A 25764-nucleotide genomic window follows, 5' to 3' on the forward strand; every position below is an offset into this window, starting at 1 on the left:
TATTTGTGTTTGTTAAAGGGTGATATAAAGTGTTAATGTGGGAATGAACAGGCTGTTCTGTGAAATAGGCCAGCTCAATCTCCCCAGCTCATCTCATCAGTATCCACCTCTGTTTTTACATGTTTAATATAAACAGTTATAATTGAAAGACAAATCTGGCATCCTGTGGAATCATTTATGTTAGCTATTTCTAAACTGCCGTATTTTGTAGTGTCACAGCCTTTGAATGATTGAAATAAGTCTTTGTATTAGTAGACCTTACCTGGGTGTTGTTTCAGCAAGAATAGGGCTGACCAGTAACTAGAGCACTGATGCTTTTCCGAGATGCATTTATAATGCATGACGTTTTTTCTCCTGCGTGTCTGGCTGCTATGACAAGGCTTGTAAAGACATGCACAGGCCACATGCTGAAATGAAAATAATCACAAGTATTTTATTTTAATTGATAAACTGCCCTGGTTTCACTCCTTGAAGCACTTTTAACTCTCTATAAAAGTGTGGCATGTAATAAGACAATGTGTCAAAGCAGAAGCTGCTGTTTCCGGCACTAGCTTCAGTATGCAGAGTTTATTATACTGCCACATTATACACACTGGACATTGTAATTGCACATGTTGTATTTTATGTAATACATGTATAGATGTGTGTTGTCTGTAAGCGTATACTTATGTCAATTTTCAGCATGGCACTAACATTTACAACAAACTACTGTATTCATGACGTTTGCCTTATTCCTCTCCGTTGATCATTGGTCTTCATTATGCCCTAAATTTCCACCATCCTTAGTTATGTGGCAATAAAGATTCAGATTATGATATTTGTATTGTGTTTTAAATAGCTGTTTAGTTATGCATTGCCAGTTAATTTGCCTTACATTTAATTAATGTTCTCTGCTAAGGTACTGTGTACTTGTAAAAGCAGCATGACCATTAAATTGTTTGTCACAAGATGCAGTATGTAGGGCCATCAATTGTACTGTAGTTATTTGGGTATTATGTCTCTGCTGTCGTCCTTCTTTTTTTCACTTAGTCTTGGTTGCGAACCAAGGGCTCGCACCTGCGTTTGCATTATATATATGTATATACACACACATACACACACTGTACGGAAGAAGCTTTGTAGGAGTATTTGTGTTTGAGCCAGGTAGGTGAGTGGCAGTCAGGTTCTGCAGCCGTCAGTCTTTGAGTTTTGAGTCAATTTGAGTGAAGTACTTCTTTTCGCTTTATATTGATTTCAAAGTGCCCCAGAATGAGAATGATTTGTCTTCAGCTAGTGATAATTGTGTTGTTGAGGTGCCACTCCACCCTGCTGGGCTGGGTACCTTCTTATGACCTGCTCCACCAGCATGGTGACGAATCTTCTAAGGCTCTGTCATCACAGCCCCCCCCCCCCCCCACCGTGCCGACAGACAGGGAAGGGGAATGACGCAGCAATCACACCCACTCTGGAGATCCCATTAGCATCACCTAGCATGGCCCTGGAACAGTGCTAAGTGATGAATGAGAAACCAGTGAGCATGAAGAACCAGTGAATGGTTGGTGTTCTTAGCCTGAGGCATCTGCTGTAGCTGCACATGGTGAAGGGCTGCCTGAGCACCACCAGCATCACCTGGTCGATCTTCTCTTTTACCTGTTGGACATGCTTAATGGTGGTGCAGTAGGCTGATGGCTGTAGGTGGCTGAGGCCTCCTACACATCTAATAGGTACATCAGCTTGAAGGGCATGAAACAACTGCAGATTTTGGGGCACTTGGGGCTTCTTGTACTCCAGAAAGGATGTGGGGGAGCAGCAGGTCCCTGTTCCAACCATCTTCAGTCACCACCTTCTTGAGTAAGTGCTTAAGGGTCTGATTAAAGAATTCAGTCCCGCTGTTTCAGCATGGCAGTCTAATGTGTACAGATGTTGGACACCTGGTATTTTTCAAAACTCTTCTATGAGATACATATGAAGTTCCTTAATCTGTTAAAATTTCATTTGGGACTTCTGCATGGGTAAACAGTAGAAAGGGCTCCAAATCAGTATGGCTTTCCCTACATTGAGTTGGTGTGGCCATTCTGTATCAGGAAGAATTGAGCAGGCAATGGCCCTCTGATGCTTTGTTCTCTGTGACCCCAGTATTTTCTTTAATGCTCATCTTGGCGCTGTTCAAGTTGTCACTCTGGCTGATCTAGTGCAATAAATCAAGCAGGGTTAAATCTCACCAAGATTTGTGCACCTTCCGAATTCGGAGCACTCAGCATAGTCCATTAGCAGTCAGCAGTTGTGTGGCACGTTCCAGGTCTCAGCTGAGGTAAGCTAGAGCAGTCGCCATGTCAGTGCACCTAGGAATTTGCTGGAAATTGCAGTAAATTTGGAGGGATGCCCATATCAACTGCAGCACTTCACCTCCCGGTGGACGAGAGGCATCTAGGCAGCCAGGGGGGTGATTTTACGTTCTATGTTAATCATTCCCGCATAGTCCACCACTGTCACCTGCAAGAAGGACCCGGACACGGAGGAAGCCATTTGACCCACAGAGGGGTGCATTTAATTACAGATGAGTTGGTGGGCGGTGAGGGTGGTGGGGAGAAAGGTGATGTCCGCAGTGTCCAGGTGCATCATCGTTTCTGCCCAGCAGTCTTTGGGGGTTATTGAGTCTTTTGCAGGACCTCATGAGTTGAGCCAGGCAGGTAGGCCGCAGTCAGGTCCGGCAGATGTTAGTCGGTGTCTGGTTTAGGTGAAAATGTTGACTTGCTTGTTTAGAGCAGAATCCTTCTCTCCTCCTTACCTTGGTGTGGGAGTGTTGTGCATAGCCCCAGGGAGAGCCAGGTCAATTGAGCTGGCTGTAGTAATTGACTGCTGGCTGGGTGTTGTCGAGGCGTTGTCCCCTCCCCACCCTGCCTAGCTGCGTTCCCTCTATACCTGCTTTACCAGCTCGCCAATGAATCTTCTGAGTCTCTGTCACAACAGTATGCAGTCAGCAGTCTGGTGCTAGAAGGGTACTTTTGATAGAAGGGCAGACAGTATTGCAATTCACTCTTGTAGATGTGGAACTGCAATACAGCTGCATTGTCTAGTATTTCCCTTCATCTAAAGAAACCAAATGTCAAGTCTGCTGCTTTGATGATAGTGGAGAATCTCATTTTTGGCACATAGAGCAGTGCATGTATTTGTTCTACTATTCCAGTACTCCCAGCCCTTTCAAACTAGTCTCTGCTCTGTTTTCTGGAGGTTAGTAATGTAAGTCATAGAAGTAAAGGTCATTTTCTGGTCATTATGAGTCTTGTGATGAAGAGTACTATAACACAAAATGTTTTTCATCTGTTTTCACCCAAGGCATATAGAGGTAATGCAGTGGCAACTCCTGATTTCTCAGCTTCAAAATAAAAGTCACATGTACACTTCTGTGTCCTGTTGTCTTCATTGTCAACAGAGGAACATTAGTCAGCCTTTTTGCTCAATGTATGAATTCCAACAAAGAATCAGCTGTTCCGCTAAAGGCTCTTTATCAGCTACCATTTTTATTTTTAACCACCGTATTGTAGATTTTTACTTGATTTGTATAAATACATTACAGTTTTATGTTTGTAGAGCAACATGGCTTTGTCATGCAGCTGACAGATCTGATTTTGTCTAACAGTTTACATCTTTTCCCAACATCCAGGGTAAAGTGTACTACAACATCTTCTATTTACCACTCAGGTGTCATTTAATACCGTTTTCGATCTGAGCACAGCTTTCTGTGATATATTAGTATTTGCATGCGTTAAGAACATCACTGTTAAAGACCCTAATTACTGCTGCTACTTGATTACTGATAGTGCTATTTAAAGCTGCAACATTACTTTATAGCATGTTAGCATTTTGCTTGTGTATACTGTCGGAGTGAATTAATGTATTTTTTATCGAATTAGGCGCTTAGATACAGTGCTACAGTTCAGCTACGCCAAGGGAATGTTTTACAGCCTAGTTTCCTGATATTAAGTAAACTTACAAAACAAATAAATTAATAAATATAACAATGAAATATATGAAATAGAAATATTGGAAAGTGCAGGTTAAGCCTACCAGGGCTATAGACTGTGACCCCAATTTATGAGAGTGTGCGACTTAAAATTTCACATCGTCACATCTGTGTGTATGATAATCATTAAGATGTTTTGCTTCAGCGTTAACAAATTGCATGCAAAAGTTTTTTCTTTCTTCTACCCTAGATCAGCGTTTTGTTTTCTTTTTGCTGAGTTGGTCCCTCTCTACCTGCACACGGGACTGAATACGTTTGCGTGCACTAGTGATAAAACGCGTGAAAAAATTCACCTTATCTATGGTGTTTATATGTTCCAAAAATGAAGCGATCTGTAGCTGATTATTAAAAAAAAAACTAAAAGAGTAGAAAGAGGAGGAGGCTGGTGGAGAGGTGGAGCTAAAGGTACGTCCCAAGACAGGCACAAGTTATGATGAGAGTTATTAGAATTAATGATCAGATTAAAATATTTTGCAAATATAGTTACTGCATTAAGCCTTGAGTCATTGTCAATCTTTCATAAATAGAACAATTAGGTTATGCAAATTAGGACAACTATTCATCAGCATGCAAGGTCATTGGTTAATAGCGTGCTACACCTAAAAGTAAAAAGAGGCACAACCAAATCATGTGCTGGTGCGACCAACTGAGAGTTTGTAGCACCAGTGCTACCATTGGAAAAGTTAGTCTGGAGTCCTGCCTGCATAGACGTGTATCGCTGAGACACTGTAACATTCATCCTCTATTATTTTAAGCATTTATCCTGCTTAGAGTCACAGGGATGAGGCTTCAGTACATCCCAGGTAGAATGACAGTCTACCTAAGGGCAGACACACACACACACACACACACACACACACACACACACAAACACACACACACACACACACACAAACAGACACAAACAGACAGACACACACACACAGGTTTGTAATTATATCTTTGTGGGGACTTTTCATTTACTTCTATGGGGAAAACTCTAATCCCAACATGACGACCTTAACCCCTACCCAGCCCTGACCTTAACCATAAGTAACCAAACAAAATACAAGACAATGCATTTTTAATTTTTGATTGCATTGACAGATCTTTGTGTGGACCTGAAAAACATCAATAACTGATTTTTATTACATTGAACAATGTAATATAAACCTAATTCTCACACACACACACACAATCATACTAATGTTAACATAGAAAACACATCACATATGTAAATACTGTAGATCTGCACCTCATTTTAGGAGACATATTGGAAGCTGTTAAATAATTATATAGCACTGCTTTTATTTGTACACTCCAATGTGATGATCATGATTCAGTTGTGCTGCCCTTGAATATTCCTTTGCTCTGGCTACTTTTTCCAGTGCAAGGGGGCTGGGGTAGGGGGCTGGGGGGGTCTTACTTCTCTGGAGCGATGTTCCCATGGAGAACCACACAATGCTGCCAGCAGGCAGAAGGCCTTGTTGTGATATGTGTCAGGAAGGATTATAATTAGTCACTAGCTCTTACGTAACACTGCCTCTCTCTGGACCTGGGTCGTGTACAAGATGCTGCAGCATGCAGTGAATGTAAGCAGCTCACAGGAACTGCTTTCCAGTAGCTGTGAGCTGGAGCTGAATGTGACCATGAAAGGATGAGTCCAGACTGGCCTTCAGACGTTGTTGATCGAAAAAAAAATGGTAGTAGTGACTCCTTGAACTTTTGCTAAGCAAAATAGTATCCTATAAATATCTTGTCGACAATGGCTGTAATGCAAAAAAGTCTGTTTATTTATCAATGATAATGCAGAGTTAGGGTGAGCCTGCAGCTTATCCCAAGCTGCATAGCGCAGAAGGCAGGGTAGACAGTATGGACAAGCTAAAGATGCCAGTTTACCTAACTGTGTTTTTAGATTGTAGGAGGAAGGCAGAGAATGTGGAGGACGGCTGGTAAACAAGGGAGATCATGCAAATACCACACACAGAGCAGGGGGGCATTCAAACCCGAAACAGCAGAGGTGACAGTGAAACCCAGTGATCTGTTGCACTACTTGGTGAATGAAGATTTTGGTACCAAAATAGAAATAAGTAAAATATTTATAGTACAATATTTTTTTTTCTTTTGGAGCAATAGTATGCCTTTCAGCTGATATTTTGACATAGCACGTAAACTCAGAAAATGAATGTGTGTGTGTGTGTGGATTATGTTTATATTACATTGTGGGGACCAAATGTTCCCCACAATGAAATAAAAACCTGTTATTTTGATGTTGTGGGGACCAGTTTCCAGGTCCCCGCAAAGATCTATGAATGCATAGAAATTAAATGCCAAAGGTCTCGTATTTTGGTTACTTACAGTTAAGGTTAGGGCTGGGTAGGGGTTAAGGTTGTCATGTTGGGATTAGAGTTTTCTCCATAGGAGTGAATGGACAGTCCCCACAAAGATATAATTACAAACCTGTGTGTGTGTGTGTATATATATAACTGTAAAAAAAAAACTGCTGTTTAGTACCGTTTAGTGTCAGTAAACTGGCATAATTCTACTCTTTTCCCCTGTCTGAGGTAAGCTGTGAATGATAACATCTGTTCAGGACCCATGATGTTGTTAAATATGCAATTTGCAAAGCATCAACAGATAACATGGATTCAGTTTTGGGCAAAACACTGCAAAGCCTCACCAGTGTCCTATGGGTTCTATATTCCTGGAAGGAATCATGTGGCTTGTTACTGTAGAACGCAGACAAATTCAGTCAGTGTGTAATATTAGAGGCTGCTGTCAAAGCTATCCGTCAACTGGATCACGGTGGTTACGCTCGACCACTGCTGGAGGTGTCGCTTGTCCGGTCCGGGTGTGAACAATGGAGCCTGTACCATGGCAGGAACAACAAAGGGATTGTTCAGGTATGATACGGATTCAAATGCCACTTATAAAGAAGGCAGGGAGGAAGGCAACAGCTGGAGAACGATATCAGATATTTATTAAGGAACTCATGGTTACGTCCACTTTGTTCAGTGGGGAGAGTGTTAAAGTTGGGAACAACTGGATTGCATGAACTGACTTTCACTGGCGATTCATCATAAAATTCAGGACTAGTTTATCTCTTCCCGCGGGACCCTCTCTCCTTATCATTGAGATTAATGCCACATACACAAACGAATTCCATGTACATGTTTCGATCCACAGAGGGATTCCAGATTTCTAAAGATCAAAACCAACTGGTATATTGTAATATGAAGGATTTAAGATTGTGGACAAGGTATAGCTGTTGTAGTTTATCTGGAAAAAAGTGCTGAAGCAGAATTGCAGTTGGTGGTTAACTGCATAGCAGAAGTATGTTGCTCTTCTGGCTGCTTTTAACATAACTCATTGTTGGGGGACTGTGTTCCTGCTCCCTGCCTGCCAGAGAGGAAGCAGAACAGCATGTTTCCAGTAGCACGTTTGCCTGATCGTGTGAGAACTCCGTTTCAAGAAGTCCGGTCCTACGCTTCTTGTTTATCTGTGTGCAGTCGGGCTGCATTTCTGGAGCCCTGCTGTTTGTCTTCCATAATTCATAAGTGAGGTTGCAACAGAGCCCTTCGGGGAAGTAAATATACCTTCCAGAGGTTTCTGTATGGGAATGTAAACATCATATCATTTGAGAGAGAATACAGCAGAGAATTCCAAGTACAGGCCTTTGCACAGCTGTGTCGTGTGGGGAGAGCACTGGCACAGGTTTTCCGTGCATGTCCTACAGGGAGGAGGCCCCGGGGCAGACCCAGGACACACTGTAGGGATTATATCTCTCGGCTGGCCTGGGAACGCCTCGGCATCCCCCCCAAGGAGCTGGTAGAGGTAGCTGGGGAGAGGGAGGTCTGGGTATCTATACTGAAGCTGCTACCCCCAGGACCCGAACCCCGGACAAGTGGTAGGTAATGGATGGATGGATGGATGGATGGATTTACCTTTGGAACAGCACTGACACAGTACTATGATTTATTTTGATGTCCATTTACCTTGGGGACAGCACTGACACAGCACTGTGATTTATTTTGATGTCCATTTACCTTGGGGACAGCACTGACACAGCACTGTGATTTATTTTGATGTCCATTTACCTTTGGGACAGCACTGACACAGCACTGTGATTTATTTTGATGTCCATTTACCTTTGGGACAGCACTGACACAGCACTGTGATTTATTTTGATGTCCATTTACCTTGGGGACAGCACTGACACAGCACTGTGATTTATTTTGATGTCCATTTACCTTGGGGACAGCACTGACACAGCACTGTGATTTATTTTGATGTCCATTTACCTTGGGGACAGCACTGACACAGCACTGTGATTTATTTTGATGTCCATTTACCTTTGGGACAGCACTGACACAGCACTGTGATTTATTTTGATGTCCATTTACCTTTGGGACAGCACTGACACAGCACTGTGATTTATTTTGATGTCCATTTACCTTTGGGACAGCACTGACACAGCACTGTGATTTATTTTGATGTCCATTTACCTTGGGGACAGCACTGACACAGCACTGTGATTTATTTTGATGTCCATTTACCTTTGGGACAGCACTGACACAGCACTGTGATTTATTTTGATGTCCATTTACCTTTGGGACAGCACTGACACAGCACTGTGATTTATTTTGATGTCCATTTACCTTTGGGACAGCACTGACACAGCACTGTGATTTATTTTGATGTCCATTTACCTTTGGGACAGCACTGACATGGTGTCGAAAGGAGTCAAACTAAAGCTGTTTTGCTGTTAATCTGAGACCATCCCCTGACAAAGCATCCCAATAGTTTGCCCCAGTTTTCTGGACAGCAAATCCCCTCTCATGTACACCAGACCATTACCCAGAGCTTATGTACCACTGATGTCTGATAGATGAGTTCCTCATCCACCCCAGACCTTTGGAAAAATCCTCTTTTTCTAGGAAATCATGACATAAATTTTAAACATTTAATTATCTTGATATTCTTGTAAATATTGTTTCACAGAAGGTAGACTGAAGCCACGTGTCTGGCTAATAGACCATCAGTCCACTGCTTCAACATGAGAACCTTGGCCAGGTGCTCACAGGCTCAGCTACAAACTGTGCTTTGTTTGCTTGAGTATAAGCCCAGAGCTTTCCACATCTCTCCAAAGGGATATTAAATGTCTAATGTTAGGAGGCCTACTGATGCACTTTTTTTGAAGCCCTGCCTTTGTTCTGCCATTTTCCACCTACACTTGAGAGCATGACTCATGTTTTCTGGTTGAGGGCCAGTGTGAATTTCACTTTCACAGCATGGCATTTCTATCCTTCACATCAGAAAATGTGAAGTAATGCACCCATTTATTAATCTGAGCAAGGTATTCATGTGTTAGACTTCAGGAATATTTGAAATCAGTATTGTCATGCACATTCGGGTGCCTCAAGTCCACACACATGCAAGAGCACACATGACATTCCTTACTGACCATGTCATGTCTGCAGAAGAATTTGATTGAGGTAAATGGGGGATATTATTTCCAAAATGTTTCTAGGAATCACACTGTCTCCAAGCCAGGTGTTGAGTACAATGTAATGCAGCTGTGGCTGCTTTGTCTTACATGTCTGCTGTTAAATTGAACACACAGATTAAGAGGCTCCTGGATGTTGTTTCACACTGTTAAACTGTTAACTTATGCAGTTCAATATGTCTTTCTCAGGAAATGTATATTTACAGTATTTACTTTATTTACAGAAGGCGTTATGCACACAGTGCCATATAGTTTGACATCAGTAAACATTCATAATCTGCACTTTACACATTTTAATTTATACTTTTGATGTATTTCTGGACAAGAAAGGATTTATATACTTTCAGGTTGCATAGCAGGAAAGACAATGCAATTATATAGGTATTGCTCTTTTTATGTATGCATTGTTTTGGAACATGATTTTTTAAAAATCCGTGAGACATACAAATGCAGTGTGGTTTTGCTGTGAATGCACAAGCAATGCATGCAAGTGGCAGACAGGAGTCACTGTCCCCTGGCATTCCCGGCCACTCTGATGGCATCCCGAATAAGCCGCCCTGTTTGGTAAACATCACACAGTTGGCAGGTGGACCTTTCACAGTGTTAACTGAAGAACATGCTTCAAAATGCAGAATATCACATTTCCCTTTGTGCGAGACTACATCTGCAGCTAAATTAAACGATATCTAGATAACTGGCTTTACCATAGGCCACACCTGGAGAGTGTCTTATGTCTTTATACTCATGTGCCTATACGTAAATTCAATGTTTATAGACTGGAGTTAGTCAATAATGCATTTCACTGCACATTGTACTGAATATAACTGCCTATGTGACAAATTACTTTAGAAACTTGAACAAGGATGATTGGATGATTGGATGGATGGATGGATGGATGGGTGGATGGATGGGTGGATGGATGGATGGCTATTTTCGGTGGATTATACTGTCAGAGTTCTATTCCTGTCTTGGTTTTATTAAAATACATTCATCCATATGGGAGCACAAGAATGTTAGCAGGATGTGTAAAGTGCTACTGGTTTGTTTTTCCTGTTATGATATAATGGAGAGCTGTAGATGTTCTGCTTTTGATTGCTGTGAAGTGCTCTAATAAAGTGCACATACCCCACCCATGCGGGTCAGGTGGCCCAACGGCACTAAAAGAGTTACAGCCTGGGACTTTGGATCATGGAACTATAGACGTAATTCCAGAAGCATGCTGTGCCCAATGTCACTCGAATCTAGACAGCGTGGCCTTGACACCTCTAGCATCATAAACCCATCTCAGTCATGGAATAGAGTAGAGATAGCCTTGTCAGTCTCATCAGAGCTCAGAAAGGCAAAGTAAAAACCTACATTGTGATAAGATCATATGCAGGACCCCTTTGGACCCTCAACGCGGCCATCAGTGTCCAAAAACAAATTCCGTAACATCCTGGGCATGCAAGTGAGTCAGCCCGATATCCAAATACAGCCACTGATTGTCTCTGGATTGACATTGTAATGCCCTCTAAATGCTCCCCCATCATGCTCACACGCAAGGCCCTATCCAGAGTGCTTTGGTCATCTGTGCTTGTCATGTCTGTCAATGGCTGTCTCAGCTTCAGCCTGTCGAGCAAGATCAGTTTTAAAAAAGCGACAGGCGGCTCTGTGCAAATATACCCTAAGGCTGCAGCCATATGGACAGCTTGTGTAAAGTTTTCTTATTTCCCCCCCCATTGACAGGAATTGATTACAAGACAACCACCATTCTCCTGGACGGACGGAGGGTTAAATTACAGCTCTGGTAAGTTTGGAGTGAACTTCAAAGAACCATTGTTAGCTACAGCAGGCTTAGCAACAAACACATACATACAATAATGCACACACCTCTCAAAAAGCTGGCTTCTGCGCCTGCTTAATGATCATTAAAACTGCGAGTATGCATGATGCACAAAAAGCCTGAACTATCTGAAGGAGATGAATCATCCATTCAGTTTTTACTTATGATGCGACAGTGTAATTTGATGTTGAGAAAACTGACTTGCAATGATTTATTTATTTGTTTGTTTGGGTAGCTTGTGAGCAGGGGATATTGCATAATCACACAATAGTTTTAAGTGTCCAGAGACAAGCCAGTACCATCATCAGAAGTCACTGCAGGGCGTAGCACTGAAAAGGCAGGTCCTTGTCAGGATTGATAGACAAAGCGCATGTGTGCTGGCGATCACAGTGTGACTGCCAGGCGGCGTGCCCTTGCCCCAGTGACATCCCAGCTCTGCTCCATCCACTCGTATTTTTAGAAGGCTGCACTCTCAGTTGGGTAAATATTGAATTATTGATTTGAAAGATTTTGGTATGGAGTTTCAGGGGAGGCAGCGCTTTAGCAAATGGTGTTTTTAATTTTCCATGAACCTCTCCCCCCCCCCCCCCCATCCCCACCGCACCAGGCACATGGTAATCATATCTGTGAAATGCAGCTTTGTAAATGATTTAACACATCAGTCCTCCCTGCAGTCTCTACCCTTCTGCCGCCAGAATCAGAAATGCCATAAAAAAAAAATTTACTTTTGAACTCGTGCTGCGGAAAATCACATCATAAAACATTATACAAGAAATGGAAGTGTGTGCTTCTCTGCGAATCTGTGAGATCCACAGTGAGGCTGGTGACTGGATGCAGTTTTAAGATGAGTGTGAGGACACGGGGCCTCTTAGGGAAGGAGTAGCCCGCGATTGTAAAGTAGCTTTTGTCCCGTAAATGCAACAAGTCAAAACAGTGGAGACTGATCATTCACTTTTTATTTTGTTTTTTCCAAAAATTAGTCTACTTTTTTTCTATGCCAGAAAAAAGCTAAGAATTCAGACTTACATAAAAGGGTCCTCTGTGTCCTTTGGTGCTGAGCGTATGGGAAAAATGCTTCTGCTCCACAAACTTTTCTTTTTTACATCCAGCTATTATGATCTCATGAAGTAAAACACTATTCTGCGTTTTGGTCCTTTGCTGAAGCGTAACACTTTCCACACACAGATGATGGTATCAGTATCACCACACAATAATGAAACACGTTCTCTAATTTTCAGTTTACCAGTGTATGCACATATTTATAAAGAATAATTGTGCAGGAGGGCCACTTGCTATGGACGAAGGTGTGTGCCAGTGTATTTGGAGTGGAAAGGCATATTCTATGCAGGGTAATTGCTGAGCACAAACACAAAAGTAATAAAACAGCACTTTTATTGTGTATAAAAAGGACTCAGTGTTGAGTTTAGGCACCAACATGTGAATTTGACAACTGAGGCCCCACAATGTTTTCTTTCAGGGACACTTCTGGCCAAGGAAGGTTCTGCACCATATTTCGGTCCTATTCCAGAGGAGCACAGGTAATTTACAGGAATGGTGCTGATGTTCTTGCAGGGGATGCATAAATGAAATATTAATTGTTCTCCATCCATCCATGTACCAACTACTCAGTGTCGCGGGGGGTCTGGAGCCTATCAGAGACAGCACAATGCACAAGGCTGCAAAACATCTTTGGGAAAAAGATTTCACCTTGTTATGGGTTCAAGCAGCGATAGTTAACATTCTTATTGTTGCGTGTATGATATATAAAATCTAATCTATCACTGGAACGAATTATAAAAGTGTGATTATTCACCTCTTTAAGTCAATTAAGGGAGTGTTTCAAGTCTACTCAAGGTCATCAGAGTGGAACCGCATGCTTTCAGGTTCCTTAGGGTGTCGTAGTTATACCGACAGCACCAAATAAATATGGCATTTGGAACAGCACGGTCAAACAGTGTCGTTCCTGCACATTTGTCAAACAGTGTCGGCCCTCAGATGTCAGGAAAACCAGGGAACGCCACTACGCTTAATGCGTAACCCAGGCAGAAACTGCAGTGTGCTTTCTAGACTGCAGATTAGTGTGCTTGGAGGACTGCCGTACTTTGGAGATTTGATTAGGTGAACATTATCCGGCAATTTCCGCTCAACACAATGCTGGCACTGGTGGCACATTCTCTGTGGCAGCATAACAGGAGTATATTCCAAAAGATAATTTCTGTGCCTGAACCTCATGAAACCTTCCTCGTTTAACTGCCCCTGTATGTGCTTACTAATCGTAAGCATTGCACTTTAAAGTTGGTACAACCCCGTTTCCAAAAAAGAGACGCTGTGTAAAATGTAAAAAAAAAAAAAAACTGAACGCAGTGATTTACAAATCATGTAAACTCATATTTAATTGAAAATACAACCAAAACAACATATCAAATGTTGAAACAGAAATGTTATTGTTCTGTGTCAAATATATGCTCCACTTGAATTTGATGCCAGCAACACATTAAAAAAATTTGGGAGACGGGCATGTTTACCACTGCGTTGCATCATCTCTTCTTTTAACAACACTGTAAATGTTTGGGAACTGAGGAGACCAGTTGCTGGAGTTCTGAAAGCGAAATGTTCTCCCATTCTTGCCTGTTATAGGATTTCAGTTGCTCAACAGTCCAGGGTCTCCTTTGTCATATTTTTTCGTTTCATGATGCACCAGATGTTTTCAGTGGGTGACAGGTCTGGACTGCAGGCAGGCCAATCTAGCACCCGGACTCTTCTACTACAGAACCATGCTGTTGTAAATACGCATGGAATGCGGTTTGGCATCGTCTTGCTGAAATATACAAGGCCTTCTCTGAAAAAGATGCTGTCTGGAGGGCAGCATATGTTTCTCCAAAACCTGCATATCTCATTCAGCATTAATGGTGCCTTCCCAAATGCACTAGCTACCCAAGCCATGGGCACTAATGCACCCCCATACCATCACAGATGCTGGCGTTTGAACTGTCCACTGATAACAAGCTGGATGGTAACTCTCCTCTTTAGCTCGGAGGACACGGCATTCCTGATCTCCAACAAAAATGTGAGATTTTGATTCATCAGACCACAGGACAATTTTCCATTTTGCCTCAATCCATCTTAAATGAGCTTGGGCCCAGAGATATGGTTTCTTCTTTGCATGGTAGTGTTTCATCCTGCAGTTGTGGATGCAGTGATGAACTGAGTTCACAGACAGTGGTTGTCAGAAGTATTTTTGAGCACATGCAGTGATTTCCACTATAGGACCATGTCTGTTTTTAATGCAGTGTCGCCTGAGGACCCAAAGATCACGGCTATCCAATATTGGTTCTCGCCCTTGTCCCTTGCGTACACAGATTTCTCTGGATTTTCTGAATCCTTTAATGATATTGTGTACTGTACATGATGAAATGCCCAAATCCTTTGCAATATTATGTCGAGGAACATTATTCTTAAATTGTTAGACTCTGCCTCTCTGGGAGGCTCTTCTTATACCCAATCATCTTACTGAGCTGTTGCCAATGAACCTATTTATTTATGAGATATTCCACCAGGTGTTTTGATTTAGCATCACACAACTTTTCCATTCTTTTGCTGCCCCATCCTAACTTTTTTGTTGCTGGCATAAAATTGAAATTGAACATGTATTTGTCATAAAACAATAACATTTCTTAGATTCAGCATTTGATATGTTGTCTGTGTTCTGTTTTCAATTAATCATGGATTTATATGATTTGCAAATCATTGCATTCTTTTTTTTATTTACATTTTTGCACCATGCTAACTATTTTGGAAACTGGGTTATATTATGTAACACTAAATTATAACAGAATAACATTTAATTCAGACAGGGTATTCCTACAAGGTCACAGGTGGGTTGTTAGAGAAGATGCCGCAGTGATTACAGGGTATATCTCATGAAATTCAGGGCAAGAGCCTGGTTATGAAGGGACACAAGTTTGTTTATTTGAATGTAAAAGTTGCTTTAACACTCACATATGCAACTATCTCCTATTTCTGATACGTTAATGCATAGATCTACAGCAAAAATAATACTGCTGCTCTTAGGACCTCACATAGATATAGCTAGTCCAGAGGTTCTCAAGGTCTTATTTGGACCACCGGACATTCCACATATTTGTTCTGTTCTCGTACTAGCGCCCCCTACTGACTAGTTTTTGTTGAGATTGTTAGCTAAATGAGGACATGGAGGGATGGTACAGAGGAATGGCTCTGTACACAAGCTGATGTGCCCGTATACTTAAGAGTAAGTCTCGCTGTGCCACAGACTGACCCTCAGCAGGACATTCTAGGCCATGCAGTTTGAGTGTGATATGTGATGATTAGAAGGCATGTTTGAACCATGTGTGGGAGAGGGACCATAATCAGGCCGCCAATCAGCCTGTGAACAGGTGTCCGGGACGGCTCCCTATAGAGCGCTGTCCGGCACGGCTTCACTGGCCCGATAAATGGAAAGGCTGAGGGTTACCATGGAAATGACGCCCCCGACAAGCAAGGAAGCGAGCTGGCAGTACACAATGTCCTCTCCATCCATGTAATAAACCTGCCAGTTTGCTTTTCTTACGGTTTCATTAGTGGCCATAAAATCAGCACCAGTCAGCAATGATTCGCAAAGGAAATGTACACAAGTAGTAAAATGGGACGTGTCAGCAGTCAGATTCCACCAGCCAGTAATGCTTCAATGTGGAGTACGAATAGATAGATAGATAGACAGAGACAGACAGACAGACAGATCCATGTAAAGGTTGAGCAGGTCAGTGCAGCTATGCGAGCAAGCTTGAGAGTGAGGCGGGGGCGGGGGTGGGGGGGGGGGCATCAGAGGCACCCCGCCGTATGCTGGGAGCCCGGTAAATGTCACGCTCGGATACCCTTGAGCGAGGGCGCCACGGGAAATGTCACCCTCCCGCCGTGATGTCCTCGGCTTCTTCGGCCATAGAGAGATGCAAACAGGCACGGACATGATGTGACGGTTTGTCCCTTATCGTCGGTAAGGAAGTGCACTGCATGCTTCTGCTGTGTTTAGCACAAATAGTGGTCAATGGGTGATTATTTGTCTTGGTTTACCTTAAATTTTCAACACTCTATAGTAAAATGTAGAGTGAAGTGTAGCACAGCTGCTCAGTGCAGCTTTTCAAAGCATTTGATTACTCTTTAACACTGTGGGTTTTTGACAGGGTGTAATCCTTGTGTATGACATCACAAATCGTTGGTCCTTTGATGGCATTGACAGATGGATCAAAGAAATTAATGAGGTAAGAGTCCTGCTCCCTCTCTCTCTCTCTCTCTCTCTCTCTCTCTCTATATATATATATATATATATATATATATATATATATATATATATATACACATATACATATATGGGTGTGTGTGTGCGTTTGAGAGAGAGAGAGTGTGTGTTTGGCATTCAACATTCAAGGTGGGTTTGGTGTAAAAAGAAGGATGGCTAGAATTAGAAGGTTCTGTGGTTCTGTGATGTTCTGGGGCTGTTTTTCCTCCAAAGGCTCTGGAAATCTCGTTAGGGTACATGACATTATGGACTCCATGAAATACCAGGACATTTTAAATCAAAATCTGGCTGGCTCTGCCAGGAAACGAAATCTGGGCCGTCATTTAATCTTCCAGCAGGACAATGATCCAAATCACATATCCAAATCAACACAAAAATGGTTAGTTGATCACAGAATCAAGCTTCTGCCATGGCCATCTCAGTCCCCTGACCTGAACCCCATTGAAAACCTGTGTATTGAGCTGAAGAGCAGAGTGCACAACAGAGGGCCTAGGACCCTGGATGATCTGGAGAGGTTCCGTGAAGAGGAATGGTCTCAGATGCCCTGCTCTGTATTCTCTAACCCTATAAAATGTTATAGGAGAAGGGAGGTTATACAAAGTATTAAATGCTGGGGGGCCAGTAATTGTGGAACATGTGATTTTGTTGAAAATAATTATTTATTGATGAAGGATTTGTTTTTCTTTGAATAATTTTTTTTAATGAAAGGTTGGATTTTTTTTGCATTTTTCCAATGTCTTTACAAATCTTTACAATGGGTGGCAATAATTGTGGAGCGTGCTTTATATATGGAATCTGTGTGTTCGTCTCATTACCTCACTGTTGCACATTATCTTGTTTTCTGTGCTGTTTCCATGAGCTAATTAAACATAACATTTAAGAATGTGTCTACAGTAATTTTAGGCACTTGCCTCCAGGTTTAACAAGCACAGGGTCAGTTTATAATGGTGTTACATTAGTACATAATGTCAGCTCTAAATAAGGATAACCCACCCACAGACAGCCTAAATAGTGAGTCTGTTGAAAACGATGAGGGTTTGATTGACAACAGAAGCTAACTGTCACACTGGCAAAGAGAGAGTGACACATATAAGGTGGCCCAGAAAGTGACTGTGACAATAATAAAGACACTGTGTATAGAAAATGCATTGGCTATTAAAAAAAGATAATTACCCTCCTTATAAAAACAATAGAAAATATTTGTGGTTGGGCCACAGCTCATATGGTAATTTAACTAAAGACCAGGGCGTATAATTCGGACAGTGAATTCTTTCCTATGTATTTCAGTTCCTTATATAGAGGATCAAGCGGACTTTTCAGTCCCACAATAGCTAAACCAGCTGTTTGTAATGTTTTTAATGCTGTGGTACCTGTGAGAAAGATGCCCAACTTAAGTTGTTCTGGTTAGATACCCAGCTATAAATAGAGAGAATTGTAAATGAATAAATGAATGAATGAATGAAATAAAAATGTGGGATATACAAATAATAATATAATATATATAATATAATAATAACACATTGTGCAACAAATTTTCCAGTCCTAGAAATTTGTCTGTAATACTTGCATTTTGCCATGAGAAAACATTTAAAATGTAATATAATGTACTGTATAGTAATACAGTATTCTAATTCAGGTTAGAATTCATAAGTCTGCAAAATACATGCAGTAAGATTTTTTTGGGCAGAAAACATTAGACATCTATTACCCAAGAAAAGGAAGGGTGACCTCTAGTTGCTGTGTGTGAAAGTATGTACAAAACACATATAAATGGAAGTTTTAATATGACAGGAGAAGATCTACATGGAAATGGGGACATGCAAACATCCAGAACAACTGACAAAATTAATCTGTCACTGCATGTATAATACTGTGGAAAAAGTCAAAGAAATGTTTAAGGCTATTTGTCTGTGTGGTGAGTGTATATTTGCGCAGAAAAGAAATATAATAATAATAACATTAAAACATATGCAAATCAACAGCAACACGATAAAAACTAACAAAGATTTCTTTGGCCCTCCAAAATGTTCCTGATATCTTGGATGGCTGGATGATCTCCGCTTTGGTTCCAAAACCTCTCCTCAGGGGCACCTCAGCCATTCCATATATTTGTTACATTTCTCCACTAGGTCAATTAACTTCATTTGTTAAATAACTCTGAAGTATTAATTAGCGATCTTCCATTCACAAGCACAGAGGCTTAGGCAGATGAACCACCCACCGTAGTATCATAGTATTACACCAACATGAAGGCCATTGAAACATTTTTCTTTGACTGCATAAGACTTTTGCACAGTACTATATGTACCCATTTATAAAGAAAGAAAATAACTAGACATATGGCAACAAGGTTAAATATTAAAACTCAGATATATCAGATATGCTAATATACTTTAAAAACAAGTCGCATATCTAGGTCAGTACAGTAATAAAATTCTATGCTTTTCTAGTTTCTTTGAATAAAATATCTGCTTCATGACCAAATAATAACTACTACATTTCCATTCATCCAACCACTTATTCAGGGTCACCTGCAGCTCATGCCAGGCAACACAGAACTGTGATTCAAACTCACAACAAGGACGTGTCAGGCAATGAGCCACCATGCCACCTCAATATAAATACAAATTATAGTGTGGCGTCTAAGAGACGTAAGGGTTTTTTTTAACCTGGATTACTGTTTGGCACTTCTGCATAAGTATATACCTCTACACCTTAGTTTCAGTCAAATTAGACTATTTGTTTAGGCTTTGCTACAAGTGACTGCTAATTCAAACATGAGATAATGTACCTAGATTTTGTTCAGGAAAGCTGTTATCCTTTTTGGTTACTCTGTTTGGTCATCTTATCTCCTCTGTATGTGAACTTTCCCAGCATGCTCCTGGTGTGCCCAAAATCCTGGTGGGGAACCGCCTGCACCTGGCCTACAAGCGCCAAGTGACCACGGAACAAGCCCAGGTGTATGCAGAGCGCCTGGGAATCACTTTCTTTGAGGTCAGCCCTCTCTGCAACTTCAACATCACAGAGTCTTTCACGGAGCTAGCCCGCATTGTGCTCATGCGGCACGGCATGGAGCGCCTCTGGAGGCCCAACAGAGGTACTCTGTCACAGTCACTGATGCCTCCCATGGTCTGAATGAGATCAGTCATATGCTATTTCATCCTAGCAGTAGATATAGCAGGGTTGGGGCCATTCTGGAATGCATTCGTCAATTCCAATCCAAATCAGAAAATGGAACTGGAGTTGGAATTTAAATCTCCCTGAAATTGAATTCAATTCCAATTCTGTTCTCCATAGTTTTTTTTCCAATCCCAACTCCAGTTCCATTTCCTGATATGGACTGGAATTGATGAATGCATTCCGGAATGGCCCCTACCCTGAGATATAGTACTGTTTCTGTGCTTGATTTCTGATGATATTGTCAGGAAACCTGCATATTTGTATTTCTGATTTACTTCACCGCAACCTTTTCCTTAAGAAGGAAACATTTCTCTAGCCATCGTGTTTTACCCCCGGCTCTGTGGGATCAGATATCTGCCTTGATGCAGGCTTCCTAAATAAATGAAATCAATAAAAACTTGGTACAGCGAACAAGTTAAACAGCTTTCTCCCAAGAATTGTGCATTAGAACCTTTAGTAGGCATGAAAATGAAGAATTGTGTACTATATTACAAATAGCGCCCCTTACTGGTAAAACTTTTATTTGTAAAATATATTTTTTTTTTGTTGCAAAATTCAGAATTGTTTCATGTGTCTTTTAAACTGCAGAAATGTGAAAGATATCACAATGAAGTTGTTTTGCAATGAGTTTTGTAAAGTTATTTGTGCCACATACAGGGCTTCAGTCCCCTGTAAAGGGGCCAGGGCTTCAGTCCCCTCTAAAGGGGCCAGGGCTTCAGTCCCCTGTAAAGGGGCCACGTACAGGGCTTCAGTCCCCTGTAAAGGGGCCACGTACAGGGCTTCAGTCCCCTGTAAAGGGGCCACGTACAGGGCTTCAGTCCCCTGTAAAGGGGCCAGGGCTTCAGTCCCCTGTAAAGGGGCCACGTACAGGGCTTCAGTCCCCTGTAAAGGGGCCAGGGCTTCAGTCCCCTGTAAAGGGGCCACGTACAGGGCTTCAGTCCCCTGTAAAGGGGCCAGGGCTTCAGTCCCCTGTAAAGGGGCCACGTACAGGGCTTCAGTCCCCTGTAAAGGGGCCACGTACAGGGCTTCAGTCCCCTTTAAAGGGGCCACATACAGGGCTTCAGTCCCCTATAAAGGGGCCACGTACAGGGCTTCAGTCCCCTGTAAAGGGGCCACATACAGGGCTTCAGTCCCCTGTAAAGGGGCCACGTACAGGGCTTCAGTCCCCTGTAAAAGGGCCACGTACAGGGCTTCAGTCCCCTGTAAAAGGGCCACGTACAGGGCTTCAGTCCCCTGTAAAGGGGCCATGTACAGGGCTTCAGTCCCCTGTAAAAGGGCCACGTACAGGGCTTCAGTCCCCTGTAAAAAGGCCATGTACAGGGCTTCAGTCTGATTTAAAGGGGCTGCAGACTAGGTCTGCTATAAGCACATTAAAAAAGGCATTTTCTCTTCTCTTCTGCCACTCCTAGTGTTGAGCCTGCAGGACCTCTGTTGCCGCTCCATCGTCTCCTGCACACCTGTACATCTGGTGGACAAGCTGCCGCTTCCCATTGCCTTAAAAAGCCACCTCAAATCCTTCTCTATGGCCAACGGGCTGAATGCCAGAATGATGCATGGCCGCTCGTATTCAGTCACAGCCAACAGCACCAACAAGCGGAACAGCCTGAAGAAATCCAAGCCCATCCGTCCGCCGCAGAGCCCCTCTCAAAGCTGTGCGAGGAACAGCTGTAAGATCTCATAGGAATGAGTGGTGCTGCCTTCACCTAAACTGTCTGCTTTCCTGGGTCGGCCTCGTTGGAGCCTTGCTCTGTGCATCTACTAGCAGCAGCGAAGGAGACGAAGAGAGCAGCCTGCAGCCTGGGTTATCGCTTTTTCAGAAGCTGCTGCTAGGTTCACATAAAAAGGAGCGAGAGAATTCTGCTTTGGGAGTAAGCTCTTTCACGGAGCCCTAAAGTTAACATAATTGCTGGCGAGCTGAAATCACATTGCAGTTTTGCTTCAAAACCTGGTCTGAGCCACTGTTTGCGGTTTTATGCTGAATAAGAATACATCAATATTTAAACGTGTTCTAAATTTGTGGCCTGGATTCTGAACGCTGCAAGCTGGACATGAGAGTGAATATCGTTATACACAACAAATCATTTTAATGTTTTGCTATTGAACAGAATATCAGGATATCTCATAGATAAACTATAATGTCAGGCTTGGAAATGTTTCAAGAGTCCATGAGAAAAAGTGAGATTAAAACAAATGATGACCACAGAAGGACATTGCAGCTATTTAAATATGTATTTCATATGTATAATATTGTTTGATACTATTGTGTTTTTATTGTTTGGTTTGTATGAGTTTTCTTCAACAAAAGTGTACAGTGACAATAGTAATAATTCAAAGAGGAAAATACCAAAGATGTTGGAGGTGGAAAAAGATGGGGACTGCAAGAATGACATTTTGTAATTGAAAGCTTATGATTTCCAATAAACTCTGCTAATGGGAAAAGTCTCTTTTGCACTCTTGGAGATTCTCTGGTTAAGTGTGGGTGAATATCATAGTTTTGAGTATTATCCTATTATATAATATTGAAAGTATATTTTATTGAGAAAATGGAGCACGAGGCACATAATGTCATACTGTATCTAACTGGACAAAATTATCCTTAAATATACATAATGAGTAATTATGTTTAAAAAGAATTTCATATGGTTACCAACGACTGTTAAACCACAGAGGGGGTGAGGAAATCACCCCCATTTGTATAATACAATGTAACTCAAATATTCACTCTTTATTATTTATCAAGAAATATCCCATGTACAGTGCTACCTCAGTACTCAAACTCATTAGAACTCGAATTTCTTAAAAGTCGAACCAACCAGTTTGAAAAAAAAAAAAAGACCTAGAACTCGATCTGAATCTCAGAAGTCAAACCGTGAACGCTGACCTCAGAGATTTTGTACGCGCGGGGAAATGAGTCACGCGTCTCAGCGGAAACAAAAGGTAATGCTTCAGTCTCAGCCTTGCATGCCCTGTGATAGCATCCTGCATGTTTACACTAGCTGAATACATACATTTAGACAATGATACACAGTAACAATAATTATTATATAATAAAATACATAAAGATTTCTTATTAATTCTTTTAGTATATTTAATAATAAACCATTAATACATTTATTTATAATAATATTATCGTGCCGAGCGCAGACGGAACGGAGACAAAGGCGCAGACATCTGGGTATTGGGGAATACGGGGTTTAATTACAGGTAAGTCAGGCAAAACGCAGATGGACAAAACAATGACCAGACTGGGGAAACAAACTGAAACGCAGACTAAATACATAGGACTAATGACAACAACCAGAAACAGCTGATCGCACGGGGATTCCACACGGGGTTAACGAGGGGGCGTGGCACACGGAAGGAGCGGACAATCGGGGCAGAACACATTCTTTTTTTTTAACTTTACATATTGTTTGGATACATTTATTTTCTTACTTTACAAATTACTGTTTTGATAAATGTGCTTAGATGTGTTTAGTACAGTATATGCTCTTCTTGTTTTATCCTGTTCATTTTGTGTTTAAATGCTAAAAAAAAACACACACACATATTTATATAGATATGTAATTTTTTGGGGCAGGGAACCAATTAATTGGTTTTCCAATATTTCTTATGGGGAAAATTCAATCAGAACTCAAACTTTTTAGGATTCGAACCCGAGTTCTTAACGGATTAAGTTTGAGTTCTGAGGTACCACTGTATTCCCGTGATTGCTGTGTACGTTCTTCCTCCTGTAAACTCAAAACTGACCACTGACCAAAATTCATATAGCCTCTACTTGAGTCTGTATCATCTGTCTGGATTTCAGCTGGTGTTCAGGGAACACTATATTTCAAGCAATATGTTAAAGTTGGCAATTGATGTGAACTGTTTTAAAGTGTTGTGTCCACTCAGACAGTGAATATATTTATGCTCTGCCAAAATACCATCCTTTGGATCAGAAGCAATGCATCACACAGATTGGACGCATGAAGTGGGGAGAATTTTAAGCCTACAATAATGAAATGGATTACAGTGCCCATATCCTGAATTAGCAATAGTTCTTTACCTGTGTGCTTTTATATTATTAGCTCGTCTACATAGCTGATAATACCATTAAATGAAAACCACCGTGCATGATACCTGACCCAGCAGAAACCTGAATCTTAGTAACATCACGCAGCATCATCTCTCATGTTTGCATACACAGCTTTAATCATTTTCAGTTTTCTTTGTTACATTTATGTTGGTTTTTCTTTTTTTTTACAAGTTACTGCATACATAAGCAGACACTATCTATAGGTTCAATGGTAGTAAGCTGCAGGTAATGATTTACAAATCCTCAATGCAGCAAGCATAACAGTTTCGACCAGGAATCTCCAAAAGGGCTTACTGTAGCTTTTTAATTAAAAAAAATAATTTGGGAGGACAAAAAAAACAGTTGAGTCATAGATACCTTGAAGCAACAGTGAACAATAAACAAACCTGATGACAAACTCTCAACACATCTCAACACAAATAAAGAATCTTGAATCTATATGAAACCACAATTCAATTTTAAAGAATTTCAGTCCTTTATTATTTATGATGAGTTAGTTTCTTTCACAGCATTGTCATAGCAGGCATATTCCTTCTATATTGTTTGCTAGGCTAACCTAAGGAAGTAGAAAAAAACTGAGAAGGAAAATATAACAGTTGGCTGCAGTCAATCAATGCAGAAAATGCAAAATGACAAAAACTCAAATTTCAGACAGTTTATATTTACCTCATTCTGTGTTTGTCATCAGTCATAGCATACTCCCCTTAAATTTGGTAATTGAAGTTAATAAAGCCATGAATTGGGATACCTATAGCACAAGTACGCCTTGAGAAAGATGCTAAGTTGTTTGACCAACATCCAACTGTCAGTAATAGCCTTAAAATAAAGTGTGAACAGTTACTTTTTGACATTTGAGTCCCAGTGCAATAGATTTGGATCTAGAATGGGTTTTAATTATGAGGTTTCTATAAAGTAAGGAAGTGTTTTCAGTTTTTTTTCTTTTTTTTCATTTTCCAGCAAATGCAGGTTTCAGTTCTTGGATTCCGACATTCACAATGATGAATCACCATCTGCAAATGGCCCGAATATTTTCCAAAACTCGCCACTCCCAAATCAGCCCTCCCCAAAAGTTTCACCCTTAGTACTCTATCAAAAGCCCCATTTATGATTAAATGATAAGATAGGAGAAGCATGATAAGCTATACTGTCACGTCTGGAAATTAATCTTGGATCACCAAATCACATTAATACAGAACTGCAATCACAAGAACACACATGTATAGTGGAAATCTGAGGGACGTTTGTTTCTGGTGAAGTACACAGGATGAATCAGAAACTATTTTTAACCTTTAACCTCTGGACTGTCTCTTCTAAAATATCACAGGCCATTTGATTGTAGGGAACACAATGCCTTGTTTTCTGCTGTACAGAATGTTTCAAAAAGACCTGAAAATTCCTTAATGCAAAGCACTTTCAGTGAGTGGCAGGTTAATACAGAAGTGAAACCAGGGGTGGACTGGCAACAAAAACCAGCCTGGAAATATCTATTTATTTATTTTATTTATCCTTTATTTTACCAGGAAGGTTCCATTGAGATACAGTATCTCTTCTTCCAGGAAGTCCTGGCCAAGATGGCAGCAAATAAGAAAAAAAGACAAAAGTTTCATATACATGCATACAGAGATGATTAATATGAACACAAACGAAAACACATGCAAATACTCTCCAAAAATACATAGAATGAAATTAATTTACATGAAACAGTGACACTGTTCTTTAAGCTCAGAGTTTAAGAGATTTTTGAACAGATTCAGAGAAGGCAAGGAGTCTAAATTCAATATATTTTGTAACATGTTCCACTCATGTGGTGCATAACAACAAAAGGCGGATTTCCTCAGTTCTGTGTGTGTGGTGGGAGGCTGAAGGAGAAGTTTAACTGATG

General features: G+C 41.2%; 1 protein-coding gene across 1 annotated transcript in view; it reads left to right on the forward strand.

The window, feature by feature from the left end:
* rab40b (RAB40B, member RAS oncogene family) overlaps positions 1 to 22246 on the forward strand; it is a 33502-nt gene extending 11256 nt beyond the window's left edge. Inside the window, exons 2-6 of the mRNA XM_023822659.2 lie at positions 11214 to 11274; positions 12788 to 12848; positions 16509 to 16586; positions 19499 to 19721; positions 21214 to 22246. Coding sequence (XP_023678427.1) covers positions 11214 to 11274; positions 12788 to 12848; positions 16509 to 16586; positions 19499 to 19721; positions 21214 to 21485 — 695 coding nt within the window. The 3' untranslated portion in view covers positions 21486 to 22246. The remainder of the gene's footprint in view (positions 1 to 11213; positions 11275 to 12787; positions 12849 to 16508; positions 16587 to 19498; positions 19722 to 21213) is intronic.
* Positions 22247 to 25764: the final 3518 nt, after the last annotated feature.

The sequence above is a fragment of the Paramormyrops kingsleyae genome, chromosome 5 (assembly GCF_048594095.1).
Source record: "Paramormyrops kingsleyae isolate MSU_618 chromosome 5, PKINGS_0.4, whole genome shotgun sequence".
Classification (NCBI taxonomy): Eukaryota; Metazoa; Chordata; class Actinopteri; order Osteoglossiformes; family Mormyridae; genus Paramormyrops; species Paramormyrops kingsleyae.